Raw genomic sequence first — 17,062 nt, 5'->3', positions numbered from 1 at the left:
ATTTCATATGTAAAGACAACTACTGACATAATGTGTAAAATTATATTTTCCTCCACAGACATAAGAGTTTTTCAGTACAATGATTGCCTTTTGAAAGAGTACTAATAAGTAGTAGAAGTAGATTGTGCTTTGTTATTCTAGTGATAGTCTTTGTGTATTTTGGAAACCACATATTTAGGACATACTGTAATTCTATATATCTTCATACTTTTTCTTGCTACTAGGGCAGCCCTAGCAGGTTAATGCATGAACACTTAAAATTTAGCACAACTGAACACTATTTTTCCAAATTACTTTAAAAGCTCTATAATTAAATTATAACTGAAGGCAAAGCTTTACCTTTTTTTTTTTTTTTTTTTTGTGCTTTGGATAGATGGGAGAGAAATTAGAAAACCTGTTAGGGTTTTTATTGCTGTTTGTGCCCCCTGTCACCCTCTTTGTAATGTCTCCTGTTATTAGTGAAAGTAAATGAAAATCCCAAATTTTGGGTTGTCCCTGGAACAGTAATAGAAGGGAAGTGTTGAACAAGAACACTAGTTTTGGTGTGCTTGTTGACAACCAGGGATTCCTGATCTTTGGAGGGATTTCCTCTCGCTTCCTATTTTGGCTATGGGTCTTGGGAGGGATGGGAAATCTCCCCAATGGGACAGAGATGGCAAAAAAAAAAAAAGAATCTGAAAGGGGTTACAACCCTCCCTTACACTATCCAAAATAAATATTTGCCGTTAGTTTTACTTTCGGAAACACATAAAGCAGTGTCTATACATTGGGAGAAACCAACAGTTAAATGATTGCTTAAAGTGGTGTGATGTACATGAGAGCAGCTTCTCCCCCGGGTCTCAGTCTCCTCATTGGCTGTGAGACCGCAGTGGGATCCATTGTTTCCCTTGGCTGTCAACCACAGTCAGTAAGGAGGGAGTTTGGGGGGTGGGGGCCAAGTGCTGTTCTGTGCGTCTTATGGCTTGCTGTGTGGGCACTCGGAGAGGAGGAAGACCCAGAAGCGCTGGCAGGGGACCCAAGAAGTGGAGGATCAGGGCTGCGCTGTGTAAAACAATTACACAGAACAGGTAAATATTGACCTGTTTTGTGTTTTTTGTTTTTTTTTTTTATTTACCTTTTAATATCACATATCAAGACTTTAAAAACACTTTGTTTTTATATACAGAGTTGGGTTGATCTACAGTGGGTAATGGTTAGGATATCCTTCTCTACATCATGATTAGGATAACATGCTCATTAAATGTTTTCAGTTTCTAATGAGCTCTGTTTTGCTGACTTTTTTCAGTCAGCAGTTTTTGAAATATAAGGCCATGAAGAATGAGAAACCTAGATGGTAATAAAAATGTACTGTATATGGTGAATAATTTCCATGCAGTTTAAGTTGAAGGTCTGTCCAAACCATGTGTGTACAGCAGGAAAATCAGCAAGCTGGCTGATACATGGCCCCAAAGGTGAAGGCTGCAATAGTTTGACTCTTGTAAACAATAGTGCTCGTTCCTGGGCAGACATGTCACCGTGCCCCAGAACTAGCACTTCCTCAGAGTTGGGCAGTAGCAACATCTGATGGTGAGCATTGACTTTAGCGATGAATGATAGATGATATGCATCCTTTTAACCTTCAATCAGCAGTTACTTTGATGGTATATATTGGTAAATATCTTTAACTTCAAAGCCTTCATATAAATAATTTTAAAAGTAATTGATTTTTTTGATGATGTGCTTTCTTGTACATTATTAACTTTTTAATTGTATACAGAATTAGGAGTTCCTTCATCTTTGGACCTTGTAAGTAGTGATCCAGCGCATATGGTCGCCTCATTTAGCAGTGGTCACACAAGCATCTTTAACATGGAAACACACCAGAAAGTTCTAACGTTAGAGTCTTGCATAGATACAGGTATGTCTCTCATTCTGATATTTCAATTTAATTATTACTGATGTTCTAATGTCTCTAATAAAAAAAACAAAAATCAATAAACCTACTGTAATATTGTCTAATAGTGACAGGGGAATAAGATGTTATTATTATACAGGATTTATATAGCGCCAACAGTTTACTCAGCACTGTACATTATAGATAGGCGATAGATACCTCCATTTTACACTGGATGAGGGGTTTTTTTTGTTTGATTTTTGTTTGTTTGTTTTTTTTTACAAGAACTGCACTTTTATTCACTTTTGACTGCTCAGTGCTTAGATGTTATGAAAACTAGCAAAGTTGATAATGTGTACTCAAAATATCCCTGCTAAATTTGGAGTTCTCAGTTTTTTTTCAAATGCATGCATGCGCATGATGTGACTAGATTGAAAATACTGTTTGCAAAGGTTATTTTGTCATTCCCTGCTTTGTATGACAATTAAGATGTGGTTATTGCTTCAGCCTTCTACCCCGCTCCTCTACTCAGGCAAGTGTTAGGCCTATGCTAGATAGAAGCTAGCATTTAAGTAAATAAATCATACAAAAAACTAACATTTTTCTTTAACATAGAAATGTTTATTTCAATAGATTTATGCACGCATTGTTCTCTCTAGGTGTTAATTCTAGCTGCCAGATAAATAGAGTAATCAGCCATCCGACTCTTCCAATCAGCATCACTGCTCATGAAGACCGTCACATCAAATTTTATGATAACAATACAGGTATGTGTATACTTTTTGATAAAAAAAATCAGTTATGGCCCCCCAAAAATTTCAAGGGTTCTTATATGTGGGGAATCACAAGGGTTCCTGTATGTACTAAACCTGCCCTAATGATTTTTGTTGTATACAGGATGATGGAGTTGTCCATGGATGGCCTGAGTATAGAGGTGCTCAGGAGATGGTCCCATAGAAATCTGTGGGAAAATATTTTGCAGGATTGGCCCACACAGAGGTTTTCAGAACAGAATGTATATAAACTACTGCATTTAAATAATACTGTGGAATTTATTTAATTTCTGAGATGATTTTTCAAGAGCACATGGAAAACATAAATCATAAACAAAATTAAGGCTATCTATTATATGGTTCCTGAAATAGAAATAAAAGTGGTTTAAAATATGATAGTGTTTTCAATTTAGTTGAATTGAGATGAGAATGTAAGTGTTTTGTAATATTTGACAGGCTATAGCAAAGTTGTTGCGTTTTTTTTTTTTTTGTTTTTTTTTTAATGTACCTTAAGTATTATACTGTATATGAGATCCTTTTATTAAGGTGGAGCTCTACTTAACGTGAGAAAAAATAAACAAAGCTACATCAGATTATGAAAACAAACAGAACTGATTCTGTTGTTCTTTGAAAAAATCCAGCATGTTGCAGGGGGAAAAAGTCAGATTTTCATATGTGAAATTTGGAATAATTTACAAAAACTTCCTTATGTAGAACTAACTTGCAGATTCTAAAGCTGAACATTACACTGATTTTTTTTTTTTTTTTTGTGCAGCATGCTGGCTGAACAAAAAAATAAAAATAAATCTAACATCCACGTTCCTCCAGCCACAATATACAGTGCAGATAGATACATGTCTCACTGTGGCTAACACATTTTGATAGCCAGTCCCAGCTGCCAAAATACCCTAACAGCTGCATCTGATTGGATGCAGACACTGTTCAATCAATTTTCCACCCAGCTCCTTTGAATTTTTGGTTGAAGGGTGTTGACAGGGCTACTGTCAGCCAGTTCCTGTTGAAATACACATCATGTATGGCCAGCTTTATTTTCAAAAATGCAAGGCAAGAAGCTTTGTAACATTTACATTCCTGCCAGCCCTGAAGTTTTCAAACATAGATTGAATAAATATAGACAGTTTATAGAATGCTTTGAATTTTTTATTTGCTGAATATTTGTGCATGCAATATTTTGGATACTCTTGCAATAGAACAAAGAAATAGAGATTGAAACAGTATATACAGTGGATATAAAAAGTCTACATACCGCTGTTAAAATGTAAGGTTTATGTGATGTAAAAAAATGAGACAAAGATAAATAATTTCAGAATGTTTTTCACATTTAATGTGACCTACAGTTGTGTTCAAAATAATAGCAGTGTGTTGAAAAAAGTGAATAAAGCTCAAAATCCTTCTAATAGCTTTTATTTCCATACACACAAATGCATTGGGAACACTACACATTCTATTCCAAATCAAAACATGAAGAAAAATATATCAAATGTGTGTTGTTCCTCTAAAAAAAAAAATTGAAGAAAAGTGAATATTAGACTGTTCAAAAAAATAGCAGTGTTTGTATTCTTCTTTACAAACTCAAACATTCACTATATAAACTGAAAAATGTTTGAAGATTTTGCTTTCCTTTGAATCACTTAATGAATATTTAGTTGCAAAGCACTGTTTCTGAGAACTGCTGTACTTCTGTGTTGCATGGAGTCAACCAAGTTCTGGCACCTGTGAACGGGTATTCCAGCCCAGGATGATTGGACTACATTCCACAGTTCTTCTCGATTTCTTGGGTTTGCCTCAGAAACTGCATTTTTGATGTCCTCCCACAAGTTTTCTATTGGATTAAGATCCGGGGATTGGGCTGGCCACTCCGTAACGTCAATCTTGTTGGTCTGGAACCAAGATGTTCCACATTTACTGGTGTGTTTGGGGTCGTTGTCTTGTTGGAACACCCATTTCAAGGACATTTCCTCTTCAGCATAAGGCAGCATGACCTCCTCAAGTATTCTGATGTATTCAAACTGATCCATGATCCCTGGTATGAGATAAATAGGCCCAACACCGTAGTATGAGAAACATCCCATGGATAGGCGGCACTGATGGGTGGCACGGATAGGCAGCACTGATGGGTGGCACGGATAGGCAGCACTGATGGGTGGCACGGATAGGCAGCACTGATGGGTGGCACTGCTGGGCACAGGTCGGCGGCACTGCTGGGCACTGATCATCAGTGCCGATCACTTCTCTGACAATTGCCGGTTATCGGCAGTACTTTCCTCACGCTGTGATAGTGTGAGGAAAGTGCAGCCGATAACCAGCAACTGTATTTACCCGGTGAACTGCTGTGTCATTGGACACAGCTTATCACGTGGTAAAAGGCTGCTATGATTGGCCGTTTATTGTATCGCATGATCAGCTGTATCCATGGGACACAGTAATCACTGGCAGCGCAGGGGGCGTGTTCTGGAATGACTTCCAGAACTAGACAACCATGCTGTAGCCGTCTTTCGGAAGAAGTTAAAGGTGGAAAAAGTTCTGAAATGATTTATCTTTGTCTCCTTTTTTTTTTTTCTTTCAATCACAGAAGCCTGACATGTTAACAGGGGTGTGTAGACTTGTTTTGTGAAAGCAGATATCCTGTAGAATACAGTGGTTGCAGATTCAGTTTTATATGCTTCATGTTATTTGCGCAACTGTTTATTTAATCAATATTTTCAAGAAAAAAGACTAAAATGAATCTATTTGGGATTGAATTGGGATCTAAGACCCAATTATTTGGTAAAACATAAACAATAGGGTGACATCGAATAAACAGATATCAAACATGTCAAACCTTAAAACTGCATGTGCCCGTATAACAACAAGAAACTACAGAACCCAGAACTGTCCATACGCGACTACAGCTTATCGGTGCAACTGTTTTTTACATGTACAGTTGTGTTCAAAATATAAGCAGTGTGTTGAAAAAAGTGAATAGAGCTCACATTCTATTCCAAATCAAAACGTGAAGAAAAATATATCAAATTTGTGTTCCTCTAAAAAAAAAAATGGAAGAAAAGTGAATATTAGACTGTTCAAAAAAATAGCAGTGTTTGTATTCTTCTTTACAAACTCAAACATTCACTATATAAACTGAAAAATGTTTGAAGATTTTGCTTTCCTTTGAATCACTTAATGAATATTTAGTTGTATAAGCACTGTTTCTGAGAACTGCTGTACATCTGTGTTGCATGCAGTCAACCAACTTCTGGCACCTGTGAACAGGTATTCCAGCCCAGGATGATTGGACTACATTCCACAGTTCTTCTCGATTTCTTGGTTATGCCTCAGAAACTGGATTTTTGATGTCACCCCACAAGTTTTCTATTGGATTAAGATCCGGGGATTGGGCTGGACACTCCATAACGTCAATGTTGTTGGTCTGGAACCAAGATGTTGCATGTTTACTGGTGTGTTTGGGGTCATTGTCTTGTTGGAACACCCATTTCAAGGGCATTTCCTCTTCAGCATAAAGCAGCATGACCTCTTCAAGTATTCTGATGTATTCAAACTGATCCATGATCCCTGGTATGCGATAAATAGGCCCAACACCATAATATGAGAAACATCCCCATATCATGATGCTTGCGCAACCATGCTTCACTGTCTTCACAGTATACTGTGGCTTGAATTCAGTGTTTGGGGGTCATCTGACAAACTGTCTCCGGCCACTAGACCCAAAAAGAACAATCTTACTTTCATCAGTCCACAAAATGTTGCGCCATTTCTCTTTAGACCAGTCAGTGTGCTCTTTGGCAAATTGTAACCTCTTCAGCACGTCTTTTTTTCAACAGTGGGACTTTGCGGGGGCTTCTTGCAGATAGCTTGGCTTCAAATAGGCGTCTTCTAATTGTAACAGTACTCACAGGTAACTTTACACCTTCTTTGATCTTCCTGGAGCTGATTGTTGGCTGAGTCCTTGCCATTTTGGCTATTCTTCTATCCATTCGAATGGTAATTTTTAGCCTTCTTCCACGTCTTTCAGGTTTTGGCTGCCATTTTAAAGCATTTGCGATCATTTTAGCTGAGCAGCCTATCATTTTCTGCACTTTTTATATGTTTTCCCCTCTCCAATCAACTTTTTAATCAAGGTATGCTGTTTTTCTGAACAATGTCTGGAACGACCCATTTTCCTCAGAATTTCAGAGAGAAATGCACTGTAACCAGCATGTACAACATTTGCTGCCTTCCTTCCTTAAATAAGGGCAATAATTGCCACCTGTTTTTCAAAGAATGAATGACCTCACTAATAGAACTCCACACTGCTATTACTTTGAACATGCCCCTTTCAATGAGTGATTCAATTACACAATCAGCAGCATGCATGTCATGACTGTTGGGTCTGTTGGATTTCTATTACTCTATTACACCTGCTAGTAAATTATTTGCTATGTAGAAATATCATTTCTTCTAAAAACAGTGATTGATCAGGTTAGTGATGTCTGACTGCTATTATTTTGAACACAACTGTGTGTGTGTGCATTGAGTGATGGGGTTGCTTTTCAAATTTATTTTGTAATTTAAATTTATTGCCATCACAATGGGGATGACGAGGCTTGGCTTCCACTCCAGCTGATTTAGCACACCACTGTGCTTGATCGTCTGTTTACCTGGTGTTTTAGCTGGGATTCTAACAGCTCTGAACCTGGAAATAGTAAATAGGACATATCACAGTTTACATTTTTCATATTTTGAGAATTTTTCTTCTAGGCTGGCTGTCTTAGGTAAACAGTTTCAGCTGCAGCATTAAAGCCGATAGTGCTCATCCCCTGCCCGGAAATACATAATCTCGTATATATGTGATTTTGCACACCCCTGCCGCCCTGTGGCAGTATTTCTGCTATAGGGCGGCGGGGAAGCAGTTAAAGAACCATTATTGGTGGTTTTTGCTTTGTTTTGTGTTTGTTTTTTATTATGGGTACTAACAAATTTGGCCACATCTGTATTTGCAACAAAACCTCATGCAATGACCAGCCATCCTCAGGAAGGATGACTATAGGGTCAGGTCCTGAAATCCACCAGCTATTGTTTCAGGGTCATAAATGAGGTCTGTGCTGTAAGTCTGTTTTATATTTTAATTTTACTTGCTGTTCCCATATATACCATATTTACTTTATTAACATATTCTTTTTCCATGTTTCCTATAGGAAAACTGATTCATTCAATGGTTGCTCATTTAGATGCTGTAACAAGTTTAGCTGTTGATCCTAATGGATTGTACCTGATGTCTGGAAGTGAGTATAGCTGGAATTAATTTACAATACAAAAGTTATCTTTGACCATATATAAACTCAAATACTACAGCTTTTTAACTGAACTGTCTGAGAATCTGTCTAGGGAGAAATTTGTGCAATAGCTTGGATTACAGCAATTTGAACAATCATTCCCCACCCCCTTAACTCTTTAGTTGAATCTAAATGCCGGAAGGTGGGGGCAGGCATTCCAATCATGTGACATCTGTGATACTGTCACAGCCGTCACATGTTTGAACGCTCCCAATCGCAGGTATACTTCCCATTATATTTTACATACTATTCTGGGAGCACCTATTGAGCGTGCTCTCAGCACAAAAGGCCATTCCTTGTGAACGCTTATATGTAGCTGCTCAGTGTTAAAGCCCACCCGCCGAATTTGTGAATAACCTGAACTTATCCTCTATCAGTACTACCAGCTGGTAAAGCATGGGACTTCACTTTCTAAACATCCAGCATTTATATAAAATGATACCTAGTGTCTCAAATGTTCTACAGCACAGTTCTGCTGCAGCCAACATCTATTTCAGAAAATTAAATGACACATCCAGTACATTTTGCTCATTGTGAATGCTTTAAAACCGCACAGCATGGAGGTGATTGTTAGAGTGAGGTGTATGATTGTAGTGTGTTTGTTATATACTTACTGGTTCAAGGTGGGTGAAATTGTAGGCCAAAGAGCCACATGAATGACTCTATTTGCCATTTTAACTTCCCACAGTTGAGTGTATTTTGAGCTGCTTGCGTTGATAGCTAACAAACACTGAAAATGAGAAATCGGTTATATTTTTTTACTGTGGCCTCGTTCACACTATACATGCAGAAAAACTGATGGAAACTGACATGCAGATTTCACTTGCAGATATCAGTTTACATCAGTTTTCATGTACGCTTCAATGAGGTTTATACATATTGCAGATTCCTGAGCATTATGGTGTGAACAGGGCACATAAAGAACAATTGATTTCATTATACCCTTGCCGAACGCATGCAAAAAACCTGACATCTCTGCACCATGGTGTGAACGGACCCAAAATATTTCATAATCTTTCTGTCAGTGAATTAGAGCTGAATTCCAGGAATTTAGCAACTTTGTAAAAATTGCAGGCACATGGTGAGTTAACTCCAACCAGGTGCCTGCAACATTGGAATATCACTATTATTTATATCTCAAAGGCCTATGGCTATGCTGAGGATACTCTGAGACACTGGGGGCTGAGAGAGGAGAGAAGCATATACAGCATCTATGTCCACCCCTCCCCTTTGCTGCCCATTAACAGAAGCCTTTCTGTTTTGTGAATAAGTTCACACAATACACAGGCTTCTGTGGTCAGGAGGAGGGTAGTTGTGGGCATAGTAGCTACGCTGACTCTACACTTGAAGGCGCTGATACCAGAGTTGTGCTGCATCTGATCTGCTCCAGATGTCATCTTGCTAGAGGCTAATAAAGCTGTCAGATATAAGTAATAGAGATAATTCCAGGAGGTGGCAAGGAACCTGGTTGGAGTTAACTCATTGTGTGCCTGCACTTTTTTTCAGCTTTAGGTTTGGTATTTTTTTTTATTATGGTCTTTTATACTTCTGTTACAGGCCATGACTGTTCTATACGTTTATGGAACTTGGAAAGCAAGACGTGCATACAGGAATTTACAGCTCATCGAAAGAAATCTGATGAATCAATCCATGACGTAGCATTCCACCCATCAAAATGCTACATAGCAAGTGCGGGCGCTGATGCCCTTGCCAAAGTTTTTGTATGACATCAATATTACTAGTAGCTTTTAATTTACCCAAGCAGCCACGTGAAACCAGAGACATTCAACTAATGCCAGAAGATTTGATTTAGTCGGACTTTCTTCTCTTCTTGTGTTCAGTGATCAGGATAAGATATAAAGATAACGTTTTGGGTTTAGTTTTGTTGGGTGCTGTTTTCTAATCGGATGGTTTGTTCAGGGTGCTGTGAACTCATCTGGATCTTGGAGCCAGGATTCTGTCTCGTAAATGACTTCTGAGTTACAGTAGCAGAATTTTATTTAGAAGAGTGCATATTTGACCAGGCAGGCCTGGATCAAATTAGCTCCCATCTGCCAGTATGTATTGCGGCTGTGGCAACTGGAATAGGTTATGGGAAAGCTGACCATTGAAATGGCAAGTAACTACATGATAGGAAACATAGCATGAGAGTTCTTACCATTTCTGTTCACCAACTGCTCTAGCAAGTTCTTTTTAAGAAAAAAAAAAAACATAGACCTGCCCAAATCTAATTGTGCATCTTTCTAACTGTTAGCAGCTATTTGAGCAATGGAAAATGAGAGTTCCTATCTCTTGGGGAGAGAGTAATACCTAAGATCATTGTATAAAAGTACAACAGAACATGTATTTGAGGTTTTTTTGACTACAGAGATTTGTACCCTTTTGAATGTACTACAAGAAAACATATTCGGTTTCTGAGAGGGTAAAATGCTTTTAATATATTGCCCATAACATACCCTGTCAAAAACACATTTATCTCTTCTTTAGTAGCGGCTTAAAAAATTGCTTTTTATTCATAAATGATTTTGCTGCTGGTTTTTTTTAGGGTACCTCTGGGTACCCTAAAAAGGTAGTGTTTTTAGGATTGCGTTCAGTCCATGAATCTACTCAAAACGTGACCTGTAGAGAAAAAGTCTGAAGCTGGAAAGTAAGATAATACATGAGTTTCTGAAAGCTGTTCTTTGCTAGGTTATTTTCCCAGATAATACTACATGTATGACAGGATACGAGGGGCAGAAAATATTGGCTCAAATACTTTTTGCAACGTGGTGATCAATGGAAAAAATTGAAAGGAAAAGTACTTGTACTTGACAGTACCCTAAAGGTTCAAAGAGTCCAAATCTTATGCTGGCCATGCAAGGTGACGTAAATATAGTGCAGGGTTGATGTGGTAGGTCACAGGGTTTTTTTTTTTTTCTACAGAAAGTTTAAATCACATAGGATAGGCCCATGTACCATAAAACAGTTTTTCAAACCATACTAAATTGTATAATACTTTAAACCTCCATATACTTATCCCCGTATACTACTGACCAGTTATGTATATGTAGGGAGCTGACTGTAACACAAACGCGTTGTATAAAGGAGTATATTTTTGTCCTTAGATGCTTTTTATACAGTGGGATGAGAGCATCTCAGCATGTTTCTCAGATTAAACAGGATCTACTTCATCGGTAGAGTATTGTAGGTGTATATGATGTAAGTATTTGTCAACCAATTGTATCACAGTTGAAACCATAAAAACCTTCCACAGGCGGCACGGGCAATATTTGAAAGAATGGACCACCAGGGCTCCTATACCACTTTTAAGCACTTATTTAGCAGATGTAATATGCATGGATACCTTAAGGGCAATATTATTATAGAAAACAGTGTAACAGATCATTCTTGAAAATGACAAGACCAGATTCCCAATTATACAAATGTAAAGGTGTCCCAATTTTCACTTTAGGGCATAACGAAAGTCATAAAGGTCCAGATTACCAGCGTAGAGGGAACACAAAAGCAGTCACATATGGTTCTTTATATATATATATATATATATATATATATATATATATATATATATATATATATATATATATATATATATATATATATAATGTGTGTGTGTCTAGTCCAGTTGTATATAGGGTGATTGTTTCAGCATAATACAGTTTAGCAAGCATTGAAAAAAGTTTTATGGCACATGGTCTTAAGAAACTTTAAAGTGTTAGTAAAGTCCAACTAAAAAAAAAAATGTTCCTTTCTCCTGTCCTCCTACCTATCCTGCATACACTGTATAAAATAACTTGAGAATTTACATTTTTTTTTTTTTCAATCTGGTCCAGTCATGTGATTCTGCAACTCTTTCTCCTTTGTGCAAGGGAGAGCTGGACAGTGGCTTTGAATTCCTAGAGCCATGATGCCACCCATAGGCTTCCATGGTCCATTTGTTGTCAGCGCTTCCTTCTCTCCCCTGCAGCAGCTGCTCCCTGATACTGGGGAGCTGGAGTTGATGGATCACATACTGGACAAGATTAAAAATAGGTAAGTGCACAGATAGATCTTTTTTTACACGGAGCATAAAAGCATCAACATTGTTGGCTAAACCAGCTGTAATATATCAATTAATGCATTATGTTTTTTCAGCAGAATTCTTCAATATGATTTACTTATGACATTATTTGAAAAATAGGTGCAGATTGCCAGTCCTACCATTTTTAGATCTCATTGCAGGTCCCTAACCTTTGTATACCATATTAAGTTATATCAAGCCAAAGTTTACCAAATAGTGAAGTTCCAGAGCCATTTCCACATTTCAGCTAAGGACCTAATAATTTGGCAATCACTTTTACTTATGATACTGAAAAGAAGCATATTTTGTGGGGGGTGGGGTGGAGGGGGGGGGGGTAGGGTCAAACAAGACGTTCTTTTGGTGATTTTTTTTGTTTTTTTACCTTTGTAATTATTTTAAAGGCAAAATGGTAAATGTTTTCTTTTTGACCAGCATTCATTTTAAAAAAGGGTGTTAAAGCTGAAGTTCAGGCACAAAAACTTTCACTTAAATATCTTTCTCTGTTGTCAAAAAAGCTAAAAGCCCACTTTGTGTGCACCAAATGCCATTAAAAAAGCTAAATCTTACCTTGTTAAAATATTGGTGACATCATCCGTGTGCTGCACATAAGCCTGTACAGCGAATACAGCTGTGAAAGGGATATAACTGGTCTACCCAGTACAGGCTTCCTGCAGAAAACTACAGGGTTGTGTATACAAGACCACTCACCTTGCACAGGGAGACAAAACAGCAGTGACTGGTCTAAATACAGGAAACTCCTGCAGAGGCAACATTTCACACTGGATTACTGCACACAGCTGAAAGATCGCACAAAACGCACTCAAGATTTATGCAACAATACACATGCCTCTTGCATTAATGTTCATCTCCGAACTCCGCTTTAATTTTAGTTTAATTGCTCTTTTTCTAAAGACACCACTTGGCATATGTGTTTCTTTAACTCTTATGTTAAAGACTTTTAGTTACAAAAAGAAAATGTTGGGCTTTTTTATTGTTTGCAACAAAAACTCATATGAAAAATAACAAATAAATAAATTGCATTTAGCTGTGGTGAGAGCCCAAGATAGCTACAGTGGTAGAAGTGCTTGCTTTTTACCACGCACAAAGCAGGAACTACCAGGCAGTTATATAGCAATTCTGCTTCACAAATCAGAACTTCAGTAGGTTCTTGCAGCTACACGCAGGTATAGGCTCACCAGGGAACAACTCTTAAGACATACAAGCTACAACCTGTGTTTTTAAAGTGGACCTATACTTACTTTTAGCTATGAGGAATTATTTAGCATGATATAAATGGTAGAACACTTTATTTTTTTTTTTTTAAAGAATATGTTTGAGCATACCTTTTCTGATTAGAAGCAGCAGAGCTGCTCAGATGTGACCGGGCCTAGGCACTCACCATTCTTGGAGCCTCACGGGTACCTTTAATCACTGGATTACACTGATGGCTTCATTAGGCATCCTGATCTAGGAACAAGAAGAGCTGCCTTTTGATAGTTTGTGCCTCGATTAACATGGTGGCCTCCTTGGGCCTAGACAAAGGAGTAGTTGAAGAATGCCTATTTTAAGTGCTGAATCTTTCACAACTGACTTGTATTGCAGTGTTAGAAGGATAAAGTTGCCTACATTTAGATCCAGTTTTTACTGTTTAAATAGACAGAGCAAGTAAGCCTTCACGTCTAATCAGAATTACGCTTTCTTGGAATTGGCTTCAGTTACTAGATGTTGTTACCAAGGTTTACTTTTATCATTGCTTCTTGCACAGTCTTCTTTGAATAAGCCTACTTGTATAATAAAAAAAAAAAAACAGCACTCCAAAACTTTGTAATATATTAATTATGGTAAAAGATTAGGGATTTTTTGCTTGTCCTTAAACTTCTAGTAAGTCTATTTCAGTCAATGTTTAGGCAGACAAAAACTAAGAACATGCTGAGACTGCCTGAAGTTACATAGAAAGGGATTGAATTAATGGTTGGGGATCAGCGCGCTAGTGAAAAAAGTAACAATTTAGTTATCTTGTTTCCATTTTTTGCACAAACCATTTTGTTCCGAATCATTTACCTCACTTGAATTGCTTTGTAAAGATTCAAACTGTTAATATAAGGTGAACTAAAGGGATATCCTAAAACATGGCAGCATATAACTTTATAAAGAAATATTGCAGCGTTTTGTAATTATGCATGGTTGTGCTCATGCTTACCAAAGTTCACTTGTAATCTGCTTTCAAATACATATTCAGAATAATTTCCAAGGATTTAAAAAGTATTCCCCTCTGAAAGTATATTTCAGACATTGTAAATGTTTTGATGACTGATAAATTATAGTTGTTGTCAGTTTCCCATATATCCAATTTTGCTGGACTGATATGAAGTGCTGGAACACCAATCCCATTCCAGCTAGCTGCATCGTTTTAATAAACCACATGAATTCTTTTATACTATAGAAATAGACTATAAATCAAACACACGCTGATCTTTGGCTGTTGCCAAGAGATGCTCAGAACAGCTTGGGTAATTGAGAGCCTCTGTAACGTCATATTTATGTTGAAATAAATTGATAAACATCTATGAGTATATTAACAAATTGTACTGAAATACCACTAAATTAACCTAATTTTTTTTTACTGTTTCCGGTTTGTTAAAAGGAAAGTACAGTATGTGGCTTTTTACTTAGATGTTGAACTTGTGGATAATTTTGTGTATTTGACTTTGGGTTTTTTTTTTTTTTTTTTGTTTTTTTTTTCTTCTTTCTTTTTAGATAAAGTAATTGCAAAGATTTATTTGAAAATTCTAAAAAGCTATGTATATTATATATAAATATATATATATTGTAAACATATATTAAATGTGTCTAGTATGGGATGACTCTAAGGGGTTCATTTTAATCTTTTTGTATTGAGTTCTCATGTGTACACAAAAGATGATGGTATGGGTATGAGTATTTTGCTGTTACATACTATATACAACTACAGCTGTTTCAATTTGATGTACATACATCTTAAGTTGGCATGCTTGTTTTACTGACTGTAACATTTAGTTGATTAGAATTTGAATGTAAGTAAAAACTGGCTATGTAAACTCAAACCACAAAACCACCTGTTGCTATATTGTAGTTTAATTAGAGGAGTGATTGAAGGGAATGGAAGGTGCCTTTTATTAGAAAACGCCTTATGTTTAAGGTAAACTGCTGATGAGTTTGACCATCTTCCATTAGGATTCAAAATTTGTGATGTACACATACCAGGAATAAACACAGGGAAAAAAAACATTCTCTAAAGACTTTGAAACTTGGACGGATAAATGTACACCTGCCCCGGCCACCTTATTTTTAATATTGATTAATTGAAAATAAAACTTTTTTTTTTCCAAGTGTGATGTATTGCCATATATTTTGGTTGAATCATGAATTGCACATTTCTACATCTTTCTGAAATTTATAACATGCAGCAAATGCTGCATGTTTCATAGCACCATAATTTTGTGAATCTGTACATAGCTAACATTTGAACTGTAGAAATTTGAAAGCACTGAAATTTTAGTTTTACTATCTATGATGTTAAATCGGACAGCTCACAGTTTTGTTAAAATATCCTTTTGAATTTCTGAGTATTGGTGATGTGAACTGAAATATAGACAAGCGCTGGGCTAACTGGCAGTGGTTTATTTTTAATTTGCAAATCAATAAAGGGAAAACACATTCAAAATATGTAGTCTAATCAATACACTTTTTATAGCATTTGTTTTGAAATGAATATATGTTGATAAAATGACAAGTAATGTTACATGTTCTTGTTGTGTAGTTTATTTACTTGCACACATTGGTTTTTTTTAAATGTTGTGGAGAAGCTCCCACTAGTTCATAATCACATTTTCAATTATTGGGAGGAAAAAAAAACCCTTCTTGATATATACATGGAGATAAATGATCATGTGTTTCTTTTTAGAGAAAAAGCATTAATAGACTTTAATGGAATTCTTCCTCTTACCACATAGCAGAAAATCAGTGGTTGACTGGCCAGGTTATCCACCCCTGTTCACATCCCCTAGTGGGTAGGCTACTTATTGTGCCTTACACTCAAAAAAAAAAAAAAAAAAAACTCCTTCTGATCTTTTTTGGAATTAAAGGATAACTTTTGGGAACATGTTACGTTCCACCAATTTTTATTGTGGAACATGTAACATATTCCCACTCCTGCAGTTGCTGCCTGCTCCACTGAGTCAATACCTAGAGACCTCCAAACTTCGTGTGGCCTTCAGATTAGGACAAGAGTGCGTAGAGAGCTTCATGTAATGGGTTTCCATGGCTGAGCAGCTGTATCCAAGCCTTACATCACCAAGTGCAATGCAAAGCGTCAAATGCAGTTGTGTAAAGCATGCCACCACTGTGGACTCTAGAGCAGTGGAGTGACGAATCACGCTTCTTTGGCAATCCAGTGGACATGTCTGGGTTTGGCGGTTGCCAGGAGAACAGTACTTGCCTGACTGAATTTTGCTTAGTGTAAAGATTGGTGGAGAGGGATTGTGGTGCAGGGCTGTTTTTCAGGGGTTTGTCTTGGCCCCTTAGTTTCAGTGAAGTGCCTTCTCTTAAGGCATCAGCATACCAAGACATTTTGGACAATTTCATGTTCCAACTTTGTGGGAACAGTTTGGGGATGACTGTGCATAATGCAAGGTCCATAAAGACTTGGATGAGTGAGTTTAAGGTGGAGGAACTTGATTGGCCTGCACAGAATCTTGACCTCAACCCGATAGAACACCGTTGGGATGAATTAGAGTGGAGACTGTGAGCCAAGCCTTTTTGTCAGTCATCAGTGCCTGACCTCACAAAGCGGTTCTGGAAGAATGGTCAAACATTCCCATAGACACACTCCTAAACCTTGTGGACAGCCTTCCTAGAACAGTTGAAGCTGTTATAGCTGCAAAGGGTGGACCAACTCAATTTTGAACCCTATGGATTAAGACTAAAGTTTGTGTGTGGAAAGGCAGGCGTCCCAATGCTTTTGGCAAAATAGTACATCTTCTGCTGT

At 37.3% G+C, this 17,062-nt stretch overlaps 1 protein-coding gene across 3 annotated transcripts in view; it reads left to right on the top strand.

The window, feature by feature from the left end:
* The window catches only part of STRN (striatin), a 151,282-nt gene extending 135,465 nt beyond the window's left edge, over positions 1-15,817 (top strand). For all 3 annotated transcript variants that reach the window (XM_089694262.1, XM_089694260.1, XM_089694261.1), the window contains 4 exons: positions 1,757-1,897; positions 2,533-2,640; positions 7,842-7,928; positions 9,537-15,817. In XM_089694262.1, the coding sequence (XP_089550388.1) occupies positions 1,757-1,897; positions 2,533-2,640; positions 7,842-7,928; positions 9,537-9,706 (506 nt within the window). In that variant the 3' untranslated portion in view covers positions 9,707-15,817. The remainder of the gene's footprint in view (positions 1-1,756; positions 1,898-2,532; positions 2,641-7,841; positions 7,929-9,536) is intronic.
* Positions 15,818-17,062: the final 1,245 nt, after the last annotated feature.

This window comes from Staurois parvus, unplaced genomic scaffold (genome assembly GCF_062004578.1).
Source record: "Staurois parvus isolate SC_StPar_1 unplaced genomic scaffold, SC_StPar_1.0 ptg000657l, whole genome shotgun sequence".
NCBI lineage: Eukaryota > Metazoa > Chordata > Amphibia > Anura > Ranidae > Staurois > Staurois parvus.
This window is presented reverse-complemented; position numbering and strand designations above follow the sequence as displayed.